Source organism: Coloeus monedula (genome assembly GCF_965178545.1).
Source record: "Coloeus monedula genome assembly, chromosome: 1".
In the NCBI taxonomy this organism is placed as follows: Eukaryota; Metazoa; Chordata; class Aves; order Passeriformes; family Corvidae; genus Coloeus; species Coloeus monedula.
In genome coordinates this window covers 24123037-24140519 of record NC_138781.1, presented here as the reverse complement: position 1 = coordinate 24140519, position 17483 = coordinate 24123037, and the positions used below count along the sequence as shown (strand labels likewise).

General features: G+C 41.6%; 1 protein-coding gene across 1 annotated transcript in view; it reads left to right on the top strand.

Annotated features, from left to right (window-relative positions):
• The window catches only part of CALCR (calcitonin receptor), a gene marked incomplete at both ends in the record, with an annotated part of 154655 nt that extends 138072 nt beyond the window's left edge, over window positions 1-16583 (top strand). Inside the window, 3 exons of the mRNA XM_082299429.1 lie at window positions 2165-2383; window positions 10625-10666; window positions 16362-16583. Of these exons, the coding sequence (XP_082155555.1) occupies window positions 2165-2383; window positions 10625-10666; window positions 16362-16583 (483 nt within the window). The remainder of the gene's footprint in view (window positions 1-2164; window positions 2384-10624; window positions 10667-16361) is intronic.
• Window positions 16584-17483: the final 900 nt, after the last annotated feature.

Sequence of the window (17483 nt, the reverse complement as noted above, 5' to 3'; positions counted from 1 at the left end):
ATTGGTTCAATCTTGATTGTATCTCCTATTGTAATGTCAATTACCATCTGAGAGAGGCCATTTAGCCTTTATTTTTGTCATTGTGATCCCATATTGGCCACAAAGAAAAAAGAAGCAACTGCTTTTTAATGGAAAAAGAGCAATCTTTAGCTGTTTTCAAAGTAAGACATTATAATTTCTGTATCATATTTATGTCATTTCCAGTCATTTTTGTGAAGATGTCAATGTCTACAGAATGTCCTGCTTGATTTGCTACAAAAATCCCATAGTGACAGATTGATTCCAAAGAGTTGAGGATTTTTAGCTTTTTTAAGTCTTTCTTTGACTTTTCACAGTTACTTTCAGAAAATCTAAAAGTGGAGGTTAAGCAGAGTGAGTGAAGTCAGAATTGGATGGAGAATAAGGGCTACATTTAATGCTGAATGGGACCTCAGAAGTAATTTATTACTCCTCTTTTCCAGTAGAGCACAAATGTAAAACAGTTGAAAGGTCTCCCAGTGTAGTTTAGAAGTGGTAAAATGCTTTACCAGAGCTTTCTGATTCACCGTTCTGAAAAAAATCAGCTGAAATTTCTGGTACATAGATGTGATTTGAGCTCTTGAAATATCTATGGAAGTTATACAACTTACATACTTATTTCAAAAAATTAGCAGGAAGAAGAAAGTCTATTAAAGCTCCGAAGTGTCAGTGCCTGATTTTACTGTAGCAGACTAGAAAAGAGTGATCTGGGTACACTGGAGACCGAGGAGGTCTGTGATGTCAAGGACGTCCACAGGGTAACCACTGAGCTCATCATCAGCCTGGGTCTGCCTTCCCTCTTCCTGCAGGTTCTCAGCATATCCCGCAAGGAGCTCTCTGTGAAGCCAGGGCCAAGGGCAGGTTACTTGATGCTGGGATCAGATTTCCAGAAATAATTGAGGAGAGAAGGTGCTGAACTACTTGGCATCACTGACCATAAGGGTCAGGGGCAAAATTTTCTGGTATCTGGAGTTTCTGCCCTGGGACAGCAACCGTTACCTGTTCCCTGTGGGTAGAGTACCACGGGGTCCCTGCAGTCTGGTGGAACAAAGGGATGGCCTAGGTTTTCCTCAAGAGCAGCCTTACACCCCTGGTCACACACAAGCCTGAAGCATTAGTCCATGGAGCATATTCCTTAGGGAAATTGTGTGCTCCCATAGGTCCCATGTGCCCAGGGGACATGCCAGGGTTTGTCTCACCTGGCAAGATTGCTTGGCAACTGTCAGACTCAGGACAAAGTCATGGTTATTTCTAGGGGACAATTCGTCCACCCCATATAAACTTCAGACATAAAAATAATATTAAATGTTCCCTGGAAACCCTAAATTTGCCCACATCAGTGTCAAAACAGCCAGTTCATCCTAGAACTGACCCCTGCCCACCTGAAACACCCATGCAGACTCCAAAGCATGTAGAGTATGGCAGCTGGTGAAGAGTCAGTAGCTCTGACCGAGGAAGCTGTGACCGGTCCGGAGAGATGGTCCCTTGGAGGATCATCTTCCCGAGGCCCGGTGTCTTCCCTCAGCTGCTGGCCAGGAGGGCCCCTGCAGAAGCTGTCAGCTCTTTAGTGATTGTCAGCTCGTGATTGCAGCTCAGCTCTGCAGGGCAGCCTCCAGGCGAAGCCAGACCAGAGAGAGAGATGAGAGGCTCGTGTAGCTGTTCCACACGAGGCAGCTTTATTAGTTCGCCGAAGGGGAGCCAGGGACGAGCATCTCTCTCCTTCCCAGGGGCAGGGGGCTCGCTTTATAGGGATACAGGGGGTGGGTGCCAGAGGGTAAAGGCCAATGGGCTACAAAGGATCTACACAGGGTCTCCCAGAGGATTCTGGGTTTGTCTTCTCGCCGTAACTGAAGGGGAGCTCCCTTTCCAGGGGAGTTCCACTGGGAGGTTTAGGCACTCTCCTTATCTCAGCAGATGTCTCTCCAGGGCAGGGGCTGGGCATACCCCACAGTAGAGAGCTGCTTCACATATCTTTTCTGAAAATAGTCAAGATACTTTCCAAGACCTGACTGCACAGGAGCTGCCCATTATGAGATACAATAAAGCTAGAAAGCGACACTTTACTGCCATTTATGTGCTCCGTATTTGTATTTTGAAAATCTGTTTAATTTGAATGCTTTCACCTACAATAGCTTTGGTTTTGCAGGTCAATTTTTTCTTTTTGCTTAACATTGTCCGAGTTTTGGTGACAAAGCTGAGAGATACCCACCGTGCTGAGTCCAACATGTATATGAAAGCTGTCAGAGCCACTTTAATCCTGGTGCCCTTATTAGGAATTCAGTTTGTTATTATTCCCTGGAGACCAGAAAACCGACTTGCTGGAGAAATATACGATTACATCATGCATATATTAATGCATTACCAGGTATGTTAAATAGTAACAGCTTCAGAGTAGTTGAATTGTTTGATGTTAAACTAATTTACTCAAAGATACTGTTGCCAGGGGTTTTGCCCTGAAACTGAAAAAAGCTGGGTTTTCAGTTCTTTTCCAACCGTTTCACACTATTTGATTATCTGCATTTACACAAGCATCACCACTGTGTAAAGAACAGAGACAAGATAGGGGAAACGATGTAATTATCAGTTTATGCTATTTCTAAACTATGGAGAGAAAAATGAGTTCACAGAGGGCTTTTAAGTTCCAACACAATTTCTGTTGACATGCTCAAATTGACTGAAACTAATGCTGTGACCTTAATATTAAAATTAGCAGTGTTTGCAAACTGTTTAACAGAGGGAATGCCAAAAGAAAAAACGGAGACAACTAAGCTACATTTAGGAGTTAGAATTCCATTATTGGGCAGTTTAAATTACAAGACTGACATTTTGATTTCAAAAATGCTTTGAAAATACATCATTCAGTAAGTCTAGTTTATTTTCTTTTGAAAACAAAACAAGCCGAACCTAAATGACTTTAAATGCTGGCTTATCTGGTTTACTGACTGGAATATATCCAGTCCTATATTGACTAGGAAAGGCAGTTTTTCAATGCATTTTTGAATAGTGGTCAACACAAGTGAATTGGGTAACCTACTTCTTGCTTCCTTTCATATGGAAGCTAAGTGAAGAAATTATTTTAATGCCGTAATAAGAAGAGAGCTTAAAAAATCGGTAGTGCTTTTTCCTTAAATGAAATTATAAATTAGGCTACCAAAATCTATGTATTCTGTCAGATTATATATACTGCTTATCACCCTTATCCCTTCAAAACTGCAGGTGTTCTTGCTGCTTCATGGATAGAATAACTGAACTTATAGGTCTGCTTTTGAAGTGTATGCCATCTTATATTACAGTTCTGCTTAAAAGGAATGAGAGCCTTGTTTCTTCTATTATTGCCTGTATTGTTACTTTTTCATTCACAAGAGCTATAAAGGAATATCTCCAAATTAGCTTTTTGGAGACAAGTTATTTGCTTACAGTTTTAGTAATTTAGGATAAGACACATTGTTACAATAACCAATTTACTCTTAAAATACCTTTTAAATCCTGCGCAGTTGTTCGAGAATTGCAAAACCAATTATAATTTTCTCAATTAAAAATTCTAATTGTGATCATTATGGAATAGAAAGTCACCAAACTGAGGTTAAAATGGAGTCTGTACTGATGAAGGGGGCTGGGTGAGGGAGGGATCCAAGGCAGGAAAGTTTCATCCCTGTTGGGTTCCTTCTGCTCTCACAGAAGAGCTCTTGACAACTCTGCAGTAAAATCTTGGTGTGTTTCCTGCTAAAGTTTGGCCTTTTGGAAGGACTGTGCAGTTGTCCTGCTGGCTGCAACCGACTGCAATCCTCCCTTTTCCACTTGGAGTGGATTTTTAATTGTAACCTAAAATAAACATTCTTAATCCTTTCCCAAAGATTTCTTGTAGGCATATTTAAGACTGCCAGCTATACAATCACTCCTCTGGTGCTCGTTTTCTTCTAGGGCTGGTTCTGTAATTAGCAGATACTGTATTCATTTGTTTAATGGCTGTGTTTCCCTCTAGCTATTGCGCTCCCGTGACCCACAGCACAGCCAGCCTATGCAGACACCAGCAAGAGTCTGTGGGGTTTTGCAGCTCAGGGCACGTCAGTCGTATACAAGCAGGCATCGTGAGAACAATTACCAATCTTTTTTGGTGGAAAATGTAATAAATTCTTCATTTCTGCACTACTTAAATGAGTAATTTTTATGCCTTTTCTAGAACAGAAAGAGAGACATGTTCTCACAGTACATCACTGCTTTAAGTGAATGTGAAGGATTGATACATTAATTGTATAGTTCTTGTACACAGAAATAGTGCAAACAAGCACTGCATTCTATTGTAAAACTCAGAGGATTGAAGATAAGAAAGAATCTGTTCCCAAAAGAAATCATGTAACAAGCTAGGTTTCCTCTGCTGCAGTCACTTCTGAATAACAGCAGAAGTCTTGTTTTGACCTGTCCCACTCTTTTTGTGATGATATCATCAATGTTCACCATTTTAAGTGGAAGTGGTTTTTCAAATATGCCTGTAAGAACACTGAATGTCTACTGCATGTATATTTCACACATTAGACCAGATTCTTCTTAACAGATCTGAAGAAAAGATACGTAAATGATAAAAAAATGGAAGGCTGGCTTTTGTGCTGCAAATGTGAATGCATATACTTTTCCAGCCCACCTAGCCAACTTCCCATTAATCCTCTAAATGAAGAGGTTCATATCTCTTCTCACCATCACCAATATCAGCTCTTTAGTCTCCAGAAGGTTGAAAAGAAAAGTTCACCAGGCAAAAGAAAGACATTTCAACCCTTATGTTGTGGTTTAACCCCAGCTGGTGACTCAGCCCCACAGAGCCACTTGCTCACTCCCCACAGTAGGATGGAGAAGAGAATTGGAAGGGTAAAAGTGGGAAAAGTCATGGGTTGAGATAAAGACAGTTCAGTAGATAAAGCAAAAGCCACATACACAAGAAAAGCAAAATACAGAATCCATTCACGCAGGTGTTCAGCCATGCTCAGGGAAGTAGGGCTCCGTCATACATAAAAATTACCTGGGACTAAAAAAGCCAGTGCTCCAAACAGCCCCCTTTTTCTTCTTCTCCCACTTTATATGCTGATCATGGTGCCATATGATCTGGGATATTCCTTGGATCAGCTGGGTTCAGCTATCCTGACTGTGCTCCCTCCCAACTCCTTGTGCGCTCCCTGCCCGCTCGTGGTGGGATGAGATGAAAAGCAGCAAAGGCCTTGATTTTTGGAAGCCCTGCTCAGCCATAGCTAAAACATCCCTGCATTATCAACACTGTTTCCAGCCCACATCCAAAGCAGAGCCCCATACTAGCTGCTATGAAGAAAATTACTCTATACAAAACCAGCACACCTTAATTGGAAAGACATGCATGGATTGGGATGCTGTAGGTGCATTGCTGAACACACACAGCTATCTTATCTAACAGAGCTCCTAAATTAGGCACCACAAAGCAAACATTTTCACTCCAGAAGAGCCAGTGAGTTGCAGATCTACATTAAAGGACCTGACTTTCAGAACCTGGTAGATGATGCTGAAAGCAGATGGAAGATGCAAACTTCCTCGGGCTGTCAAGCATTAGGGTACAGGATACGCTGACTCTTTGCACACCTCTGGCATTAAAACACACATGTCAAAAGCCTGAAAACCCCATCATGCTGCCCAGTGAAGACAAAACTGTACACCTGGGCAAAGGGAATGCCTCCTGTGAAGGAATGGACAGCAACAGCCCTCGGTCCTGCACGTGGCTGCACTCAGATCTCCATTCCAAGATAGAGCAAGAGAGATGTGGCCTGTGCCTGACAACCTGGCACAGCCTCCTGCACCTCTGCTGGTGCTGGGGCCGCAGCTGACACTTCCTCCATCCTTGGAACCATTGAAAATCTTTTGAGAAGTCCCAGGCTCTAAAGAGATTGGGGTGCTGTGCTTCTGTCAGAGGTTCTGCTACAAAAAACCACTACCCTAACCTCTGATTTCTGACAGTAGTCCATAGCAAATGCCTCACAAGAAAAAAGGAAGAGTAGAAAAAAAACTGTGTGATGCATCAATTAGTCCCACTAACTGACCTACACAGTCCTCTCAGAGCTCTCAAACCAGCCTAGGGATGAACAAGCCTCTGCTTTCAAGCTCCCTCCACCTGAATTCTATCTCACTGAATTCTATCTCCAGCACCTTCAAGCTGGGTTTTTAGAGGCTGTCGGTTTACATAAAATGGCACTGTCGCTGCTCCAGAGAAGAGAGAGCTGTGAAGGTCTGTGAGGGAGGGGTGGAGGAACAGCCCCAGAATCAACAGCAATACACAAGCAGGTAAAGCTGCTCTTCTCAATACCTTGGGGACTGTGGCTCTAAATGTATAAGTCTCCCCCTAATGAGAAGATAAAAAGCAATTCAGCATAAGGACCTTGGTTTTTATTGGCAAATGAAAAGGGTTTTTTCTGCTGAACAGAGAATAATCACAGGTTTTTTTCTCCACAAGTGAGATCCCTTGTGTGCCATCCAGCAGCTTCCAAGCAGCACCCCCAGGACTGCAGCACCCACCCTGCCAGGCAGGAGGATGCAGCTCAGAGGGACCTGGTCTGGTACAAGGATATTTTGAATCTTTTAGGCCTGGGTTTGGACTGCATATATATCTACACTGCCTCCAAGTTCTAAATTTATCTTTCTATGCAGCCTTATACAGAACACAATTAACCCATTTAAAAGTAGTCTCTTAAACATAGTGAGATATTTCAAGGTATTTCAGAAGGTGTTAATTCCATCTGTTTCTCACTTTAAAAGGAAATAAATATCCTTTGTAATGCCAAATCAGGCAGAAATATTTTTTCCTTCTGTTCAGAGTTAAGGTTGTAGGACTGCTTTTGACAACATAAGTGTTCTTTTTTTATTTTCTGTTCTTTTTATTTCTCTTTGGATTATTAGTAGTTTAAAAACTTTTTAATATTTTGAACCAATTAAAGTTATGGAGAATATTTTTTTGTAAGCCAGATATAATAAAGTACCATTTTTGTATGAAAAATACATGCAAAAAAAAGACAGTAATGAAACCTCCACAGAGAGCAGGAGAAGAAGCAAAGCATGAGCTTTGGCTGATGGGATGTCTCTATCATTTTGCAGCAGGTGGGCTGCTGTCTTCAGCCCTCTCATGACAATCTCCCCACCTCAGTGGCAGCAGAAACTGCACAGACACATTCTTTGCTTTATTTTTTTTAATGTAACTTAAATGAACAATTGATAACCCAGTAATTTACCTCAGAGATTCTGTATGAGTGTGCAGTGAATGAAGATGGTGAGAAACACACTGCTGTTTTCCTCAAAGCTTTTTTATCCTTGCCAAAATGAAAGAGGTGGGAATGAGATGTACTTCTAAGAACAACCTCGGGCATGCTTTTCTTTTTTTTTGCTGTCCATTCAGATCCAGAAGTGAGAAGTGAATGGACATGGAACAAAGCCCACATAGAGAATCAAAAACTGATTTTTTTGTTATGACCATCTGTACAATTACATATGACATCATATTCTAGCATCAATAATGAATATATCACACCACTAAAGTCTGAACAGCAACACAGTGTGTATTTGATTAGGGTACAAATTAAGGCCCTGGACACAGTCAGGAACAGCAGGAATAAGTATATCTATTTATGCTTTCTTGGTTTAATGGAGACATAACCTCAAATAAAAAAGTAAAAAGAGATATGAGAAACCTATGTAAATTTGCAGTATCTGCATTTTACATTTGTTTCTCTTTAACATGAGCAAATTACTCAAACTTCTCTTCAAGACACTCATGTCTTCTAAGAGAGTGAGATACAAATTAAATACCTGTCAAGCAAAGAATTTACTTAGACCAGTATAGTCACTAAAACACAGGAAAAACTCACGACAGTGTTAATAAGGTACGTGAAGGTCTGAGAGCTGCTGACTCTGGACAATCCCTATGGCATGATTGAGCTGAAAGGCACATTCATTTGTTCTTCACATAGTTTCAGAAGTAAAGAATTTCAGAAGTCATTAAAGGCCCTAATCTTAAAATAAATATGTTCTTCATTTCTTCTTTCAATACCACTGCCAACATTATCTTGCTGGGAGCAGGCAATATATCACAGGTTAGTTTAGCAACTCCACACAGTGGCAGAGAGATATAATTGGCCTAGACATTTCATCCTCAGCAAGAATTGTATCCCCAGCAAAAACCAGCAGCAGTCAGAATTTGGAAGATAAACATCAAAGAGATATGAGAAATAAACCATGGGCCTGAAATTAAATAATTAACCTACATGTAGTCTGTCACATGTTTTAACAGATCCACTGTAGAATTATGGTCATTCCAAGCCCTCCTGGCTCCTAGCAGACAAAGCTGGTGTCTGCTACTCATATCTCTGTAGCTTTACAACTGAAGATAACAATAGCCCTCTGAACAATGGGCCAAACTTTATGTATAAAATGGAAGAAATTAAAATACAGATGGCAGAGTCCAGAGGACCATGGCAGGTGGAAGAAGAGCAATGGGATATACATGGAACGGACTACAGAAAATAATTCCTTCAGCCAGAACATGTACAACATGCATGGTCTCAAAATAACAAGAAGCCAGGTGTGCTTTCAGCTCACTCTGAACTAGAAGAGAGCCTGGAAGGGATATGAGGCATCACCACACCTTCCTCTTTAGCTTTTCTGCCAGAAATTATCTGGAGAAAACATTAGGTAAGGGAACTACACTCTTGAATAGCAGAAAACTGGAGCAATTGCAGGATGTAACAGCAGAATTCCAATACCATAGAGGAACTGAAATGAAAAATGGCTTCACTTCAATAGTTCAGGTTTGATTCTTGTCTTTAGGGGAACTGAGGTTCCCAAATTCCCCCTAAACACTCCCACAGAAGAGCAGACTTGGAAAAAATTTCCCTGCTTCTTTCTCTCCCCCTGCTGTCTTCTGATTTGCCATGCCTCATGTAGACTGTCCATTGAGCATCCCTGCTCCCAGAGGAGATCAAGATCCATCTCATTTGCCATTATGGCTGACTGCTGTTAATGAAAACACATTTAGCACAATAGCAAGGCCCCTGCTGAAATTTACATTACAGCTCAAGAGCAGAGGTTTTGCACGACTACGCACGTTTCTGCAGTGCTCACAGCACAAACAACATTGGTACAGGCCATGAGGAACTGGAGAACTTTCTACCCTTGCAAAAATTTTGATTTAGAAGTGTCTGATCTGGAAAAGTCCTGCTTTAGAGTTGTAAGGTTTTTTTTGACTTTGTGGTGCTTCTCAGCCCAAAACTTATGGACAAGCTATTGTGTATCGCTTACTGCACACTGGGATAAGAGTTTTTTGAGAATATTCATTGCTTTGCCAAAATGTGAAAAGAAAGGGTTTTTTCTCACTATGTCTACCCTTCATCTTCCTCCTACATGCTTTTCTGTGTTGATATTTGAATTTATGTCAAATTACAAATTCTGCATCAGAGAAAATCTATTAGAGAAAAATAATGGTAAAAATTGAAGCTGTCAGCACTTGTTCAAACCAGCCCGTGTATCTCTATATAAGCATTTTGTTAAAAAGTTATTGCTTATCACGTTTGTGGCCCAAAACATACATCTGAGAGTCAAAGACATTTTGCAAAGCATTATCTACAACGCAAGTGGTAATCATCTAAATAAAGGTTTTATAGAAAAGATACAGCTGTAAAGTTCTTCAAAGCAGCCCTTGGGAACATAAGCTACATTGCAGTTTTCCCCTCAATTTCACAAACTGCCATACGTTTAGTTTATAATAACTGCTTTAACTAATTTAAAATGAAGGCATTTGGCTCCCAGTGATGCTTTGTAATGCTATTTTAATAAGAGTGAGTGCAGTTAGGACATGGACCAGTGTAACTACATAATCCTGAATGGCAGGCTCTATGTGCAAGAATTTTCTCGCTTATTAATTTCACACTTTCTCATCTCATATTCCTGCCTTGGCCCTGTTTAATCTTATAGCTGTGGTGATGATGAAATTAATTTAAAACCATTTATGACCAAGCTGTGATCTGTAGCATCTCTTTTTTCTGCCTCCCTACCTTTTAACTCATGTGCTGGGTGGGTTTTTTTCTTTTTCTGACCACTTACACCTCTTCTCACATCCTGTCCATCCATTGTGATGCCCAGCATACAAGTTTATTTATCCTGACATAAACAGTTCAATTTAAAGCCTTCCTGGGACAGCTGGATACTCTGTGGCTGACAGTTATGATTGGATTGCTACACTCTGATGAATGAGTGGCAGCATATAGGACACAAATCCTCTTCAGCAAATTCAGTGGCAGTGCGGCTCTCCTCTGTAAGCAAAATATATACCTACCTTTCATTTTCCTTCTCTACATCTCTTGTATATAAATAACTTCATAGCCATAACAGATAATCTATAAAATCTAGTAATATGGGGGGGGGGGGGGGGGAGGGAAACATTATGAAAAGACAAAAAAATCCATTTAATAGCACACCTATGAAAGACGGGGAGTGTCTCTGATGCAGAGGAAGTGGATTAATGTTTTTACCTTACATCCATCAAGTCTGAATTTCCAAAATATGTTGAAGTCTATATATTCTGATCCCTAAACTCTTTTCCTTCTCTTAGGGCTTGCTTGTGGCTACCATATTCTGCTTCTTCAATGGTGAGGTAAGTACATGGAATGCAGAAAATGAGCAGAACTTGAAAAACAGTCATTCTGCTGTTCATTAATGCAGATGTGAAGCATGTCACACTACAAACTTCCAAACCACACAAAGTCACTTTTACTCTGTACACACAAGCAGTGGTGTGCATTTCTGACAGCACTGTGCAGAGTGTGACTGGAATATCTCTGAGCAGATAAATCAGGTGTGTTGCCATTACAAAGCAGATGGCACTTAATGAGGTACAGGCATGACACTCTCCCCTTACTACCTGCAACCTTGAGATGGAAGTCTAAGTAAAGGAAAGAAATGCTTTACTCTCCTTCCTGCCCCAGGAACAACCACAATACTCCATAAGAAGCAGAGGGGACATTCAGGGATCTGTTTGGAGAATGCAGTGCTGAGCTCAGGCCAGAGCCATGGCAAATCCATCCATGGTAGCATTGTCAGAGGTGGAATAGTGCAGTTACTTGCACCCCTTTGAGGATTACCACAGGCCTTTTTACAGGCAATGCTTCTTATCTAGTCAGTGAGAAATAAAAACCTTTGAGGCAGAGATCTCTCCCACTCTCTTATAGCTGGATCATATATATGTATATACACATACAGCAGGTTTTAGATCCACTTTACTTTTTTTTGGGTTTTTTTTTCCAAAAATAGCAGGTTAAAATCTGTCAAGAACCATTTAAATTCCTACAGCAAGCCGTTTTCCAGAGATGGTTGGCAGAAAAAAGCTTTTTCAACACATCAAGAGCATTCAACTGTAGCAAAATAAAACACCATATATCTTAGCAAAGCTGAGAAATCCATTAAGAAGTCCATTTTCAATCCAGAGCAGGTGAATTAGATACAGAACAAACTTGGTGATGCTAACGCTCAGCATTTCAACCTAGAGAGATATTTGTGGTCCTGTTTATCCCTGTATATCATTAGAAACCAGAAAATTCCATATAATGATGTAACCACACTGCTGTTTTGATAGAGACTGAAAGCAAGTTATCTTATTGATAAGGTGTTACTGGCTCATTTGATAACATTCAGGATAGCACAGAGTGTTAAATTCTGCCACCACTTGTCAACATCTCTATACATTTGCCTCTGGCTGGCTCCCTGTGTAAATGTAGAGAGAAACTCAAGAATAAAAAGATGAGGCCTCCCACCACAGTTCTGTAGCATGGCTCCTCAGGAGACATGAAAGAGAATGGCAAAATGTGAGCAGCTAATGGTATCAGAACCTAACATGAAATGAGAGCTGTGAAGATCATGCTACAGAAGTTCACAGTTTCATGCATCCAACTAAACAAAACTGAAGACATGTACAGCTCTTTTCCTAACACAATTCTGTCCCCAGTATCTGCAGGCTACTCTCACCTTTCCCCATCTGTCTCACTGTCATCACTCTGACACAGCTGAATATCCATGCCCTGGAAACAAAGAAAAACTTCTGGTACTCCCTAGTATGGAGGACCTGCTGTGAAGAAAGTAGAGACCAGTCAGGCAGTTTCTGAAGCATCCTCTCCCCGTAGGAATGGCTGCATTGCTGTGTACAAGCAGTACTCCAGTGTCTCCTCACTGGCCTCCAAACAATGTGTTACCCCAAAAATCCTGGTCTTGAACATTGCCTTCTTCATTCTCCCCAGTGTTGCCTTCCATTGTTTTCAGATTAGATTTTGCAAAACAAATTCCCTTAATGTTTTATAGCTTTAGTGCAAAAGGTTAATTCTCCAGCTCTAATGAGAACACCTGGATTAGTGTCTAGATTAAAGGTTGTAGCAATGTTAAAAATTAGGAAAGGCCACAATAAAATGCACTGAAAACATAAAGTATCTTAAAGGCTATTAGTTTCTTAATTTCGTCAACTAGCTCTAATTCCAAAGTACTTTTGGCAACGCTACAGTGTCAGAAGAGCATATCCAACCTTACAACCCCAGGAATACAATTCTCAAGTTATGCACTAACGAATATATCTGAAGCATCTGCTTGCCAATATGTATAATTGATGACTCCTTGGTGGAGAGGCTGATCAGAAGCATGGCTCCATGTCAGGCAGTAAGAACAAATGACTGTGAGGATGCAGGTTTCTCGGACAGGTTGAGAGTGATTTTGTTGGTGCTTGGGTACTTTTCACCATTACACCCCTTTTCAAAATTATTGCATCTGCTTCAGATTTACAGACTGTCAGTGGCAGGAGTGCTGAAAAACCATCTCATTATTTTCTTCTAGGAAATTTTATATACGGAAGCTTTTTTTAGAGCTTCCTGTTAAGGTGAACAGCGTCAATGATGACACCTCTCTAATATGGAATCAAGACATTTTGGTGCTACTTGCAATAGCACGTTACCCATAAACATCCAGCAAAGTTTATGCACTAGAGTGGCTGGGCTGAGCTGGGGTAGGCCAGGAGAGGATGAAAGGGTTATGACCCCTTCTTCCCCTTTATTTCTGCAGTTACACAATCTGTAGATATACAAGGCACAAAACCTATAGAAGAGCAACAACAGACTAAGGGTAAACTGGTATTGGGGCCTTCCAAAGGGAGCACTAGTCTGAGTTTGACCAAGAAAACTGAGCTAACTTCCCCCAGTCCTGGTGTGTGCAGAAGAACATAGAGCAAAGACACAGTCTGGTCTTCAGTTGTGATATAAGATTGTTTCCAAGCTGCTGCCTACATCTGCTGCAATAGAGGCCAGAATTTTCTCATGAGAAAATTCATTGTGGAGCAAGGAGATTAATTTTACTACTGCAGAAGCTTGGCTAATCTGGGATTTACTTTTTCCTACTGGAATATTTAACTTCAAGACTGAAACACATGAAGCTTAGCCAGGGCAAACAATGCTAATCTCAGGAGCACTTGACTGTGCTTTATAGTGCATTCGTCACTGCAGCCTCACTAACCTCACTTTAGTACCATGAGCCCATATATAGAAAGAAATCTAAAAATAATAAGAAGCTGTACCAGTGTCTGAATTCACGTGGAAGAACACATAAACAATGGGGTGTTTTTTACTTTTAAAATGACAAGTCTTCTTGCACATACTCATATAAAATCTTGGTGTCTAGCAGTGCTGTACTTTCTCTGTCCAACAGCAATAGTGTAGTACAGATGATACAGGGCCTCTGCAATAATCTGCTCACCAGACCACATTTTCAAGCCTGGGATTGCTTCTAGACTGAAAGACTGGACAACAGAATGGAAAGTCTGTTTGGGGAAAAAAACAGCCATGTACCTTATGTGCCAATGAGGCGTGAATGGCTAACAGTGAACAGAAAAACCTTTAAAGTCTTGAAGAGCAGAGTAAATAAACTTGGGCTCTTCATTGCTTCACTCTTTGCTTTTTTTACCTGCCATCACAGTGGAAAACATGGCAGGCATCTCTCTGCACCTCCTGGTCCCCAGGCACCTCCTCAGTCATTAATATGTCGTGGCTGTGCATGTGACTTTCAGTAATGCTGCTTACTTATTTAAAATCCATGCCTAAATTGTTTTAGTTGGCACTGAGCTATGATCATCTGAGATTCTTGGAATCATGGAAGAAAACTAGATCAGCAAGTTTTTCTCAAATGCAGCAACTTGTACAATCCATTATCCATTTGTAGGCAGATCCTTGTACAGACAAGCAGTTCAGCAGAGAACAAAAACAAAGATGCTTTGATCTTATGTTCTCCCTGCTCTGTGGAGCCTTTTACACCTGCATAATGGCACTTGTAATCATGGGCTGAACTGGAAGGGATGTGTCTGTTGTCTACCCATCATACATACAATGTAAGTGTCACTCCCTCTGAAGAAGAAAATTATAAGCTCCTCATGACAGGCTCTGTAAGACTCAGGGACATTGTTCTTCCCTCTCCAGTTAGCCATCTATCATCTCCAGATCTGTGGTTGCCCTGGTGGACTGTCAGACTCCGGTTCAGCTGAGAGCAGTTGGGGAGCTTGTCAGGAGCTTCTCACCTGCACAGCAGCTCTTCTCCCCATGCAAGAGTGATCAAAGCCTTGGGGTCTGTGTAGGGGGTAGGGGAAGGAGAGGGCTAGGAGAGGAACAGAAGGGCTCTAAGAGCAGACCCTTGCTGCCTTCACTAAAGATGCTGACATGAATCCAGATGGATGACGTGCTGTGAAATGCGAACATGGTCAGCTTGGGGCAGAGGTGAAGACCAGGGGTGTGCAATGGCTGGTGACCATGGTGTGGTGGGGGAGAGGTGGCTGCAGGCAGGCAGAGCCCCTGTGCGCAGCCCAGGTTTCTCCGTTGTCCTCATTGTGTCTGCCCTAGATGCCACCACCCCAGTGAGATATGGGGGAAGTCACTGTCCTAGTACTTCTGAAGATTTCTTCTTCCAGTCCCTCCCCATAGCTTCTGGGGTGACTAAGCTACAATATTCATACTGTAACATCAAAAGGCAATTTTAGAGTGACTAAAATCTTTACAAAGTTTAACTAGTGTAATATTTCTGTATCAAGTGCTGCCACTGCATTAGTCTTTGACCCAGTAACTCTTTCTCACTGATAAACTTGGGATAGTGTGATAAAACATCCTTGCATGCAGCAATTTCACTTTAATTCTCAATATGGGCATCGTAGACCTTGCTCATAGCCCAAGTACTTGAAGTTCCATTGTGACTGTATGCCTTTCCTGTGCTCAATATCTAATTAACCTGTGCACAGTCATTTGTTTTCTTTTCCTCATGTGTTAGGACAAGGTGAATAGCAATACATTCTCCAAATAACAAACAGTGCCCACCTCAGCAGGAGGTTTCCTGAAACCTGTGGACAGAAACTTGCGGATTCCTGTGATCACGGTGCCTCACATGCACGTGCCTTCCCCTGGAGGAGAGGGTCATTTACACCAGATTATTCTGTCAAACTGCTCCTATTCCCACTTTGTGTTGTTCGGAATCACTGATCCAAACAAAAAGAGCCAGGATTTGCCCAATTCCTGCTCATGTCACAGTGCTATCAAGAGCTGCCATGCATGGAAATGCAGCTGGAGAAGTGCTTCTTGTTCCCTGGCAGGACTCAACAGTTTAAATCATTTCCTAGTGCCATGTATAACATCACTCTTAATGTGAATGTAGAATAAAATGTCTTATTCCTAGCAGATGAATGTTCAAAGGCTGGAATCCTCTGCCATGCAGAGGGCTATGACCAATGTTACATTTTGTGAGCACAGAACCTGTTTTTAAATTACCAGAACAAAATTCCTATTTAGATATCCTAATCCTCTAACTCTACAACATTAGTCCTGGCAAGCTCTTGAAGTGTATTTACACTTTACCCTCCATGGCAAAGGCTCATTACTCAAGGCTGAGCTTCTTCAGATATCAAAATGCATCAGGTATTTCAGGAACAAGAATCCAGCTGCAGCATCAGGTGGGTTTTAGTCCCCATTCTGCTCTCCTCTTCCACCATAGCATCATGCTGTGTCCCTGTGCAGCAATCTCTTTCACATTTAGCTAACCTATAGGCAACTGCACAAGTGTAGGCAGGGAGGAAGTTTAGGCTGAGAGCTGAACTGCTTCTGGAACAGACAGGAGGAGAGAGGCTGACTGGATGTCAGATTCTGATGGAATTAGACCTGGATAATTCCCTTCCCTTCCCTTCCCTTCCCTTCCCTTCCCTTCCCTTCCCTTCCCTTCCCTTCCCTTCCCTGTCACAGGGGTGTATGTACATCATGCCTCACCCTAGCTGTGTGTTTCTCTAACAGGTACAAGGAGCTTTGAAGAGGCAATGGGCACAGTACAAAACGCAGTGGGGCCAAAGGCGCCGAGAGCACTGTTCCACTCGATCTACCTCCTACACCGCCACATCAATCACAGAGGTCCCTGTTTACCTGTACCCCCATGACGCCAACAATGAACAGTTAAATGGAAGATATGTAGAGGACTCTGAACTCGTTGCATTAAAATCTGGAGAGACATCTGCCTAGCTCAGCACCAGCCATTGCAAACACATCGTTTCCTGTTCTGCTTGTGAAAAAATTGAGGAGAAGGGTGGGAGTGTGGAAATTCAAGATGCTGTGTCAGAGTGCAGGCCCAGGTGGAAGGACACAACCTGTTTGAACCACATCAACCTCTGACAGTAACAATGTAGAGGGAGTGTGATGCAGACCTGGAGTAGCATTTCTTCCTGAGCACTGCAACAGGGAGTGAACAGAGACCTGCTCACCAGGCTGTGTAATCTCCACATCTCCTGATACCAGCTGTGTGAAGTGACCATCTGACATCTGTAACAACCCCAGGTAGCCAATAGCAAATAGGAAAGAAAGAACCAGTATGTGGCAATTGGAAACTTTTGGCACTTTTTGCTTTTGGTACTTTTCCTTAACACTAGATTTTAAACCATCAACTTCCACAAAGTGTAACTGACTTGGAGTCCTTTATTTTTCCCTTTTAATGAGCTTGATGACTGCTTAAAAGATTTTGCACATCGCAAGACAGATCAAACATATGAACAGCAGAAAGTCATTCCAAAGTATTGAAATCTTGATGCTTTCCAAAGAATGCCACAAAATATTTCCATCCCCAAAGGATACCCCAAAATAACATCAAAATATTACCCATTAGCAGGTGCATAAAGCAAATCAAGGTGAAATAGCCATTGCATGCCAAGATCTCAAATACCCTCAGAGAAACAGATCAACCCTTCGGGCTTAATAACACAAGTCCTGAAGGCATATCAAAATAGATTTCATTTAACAATACTGGTAGTTCAAGAATATTTATTTAATAGGAAAAATTGTCACCCTAATACTTTGCCCAGAAACTCATCATTAAGTCACATTTCTCTCACCCTGAATAAACTGTGGTATTTGTTTGGAAACTATGGT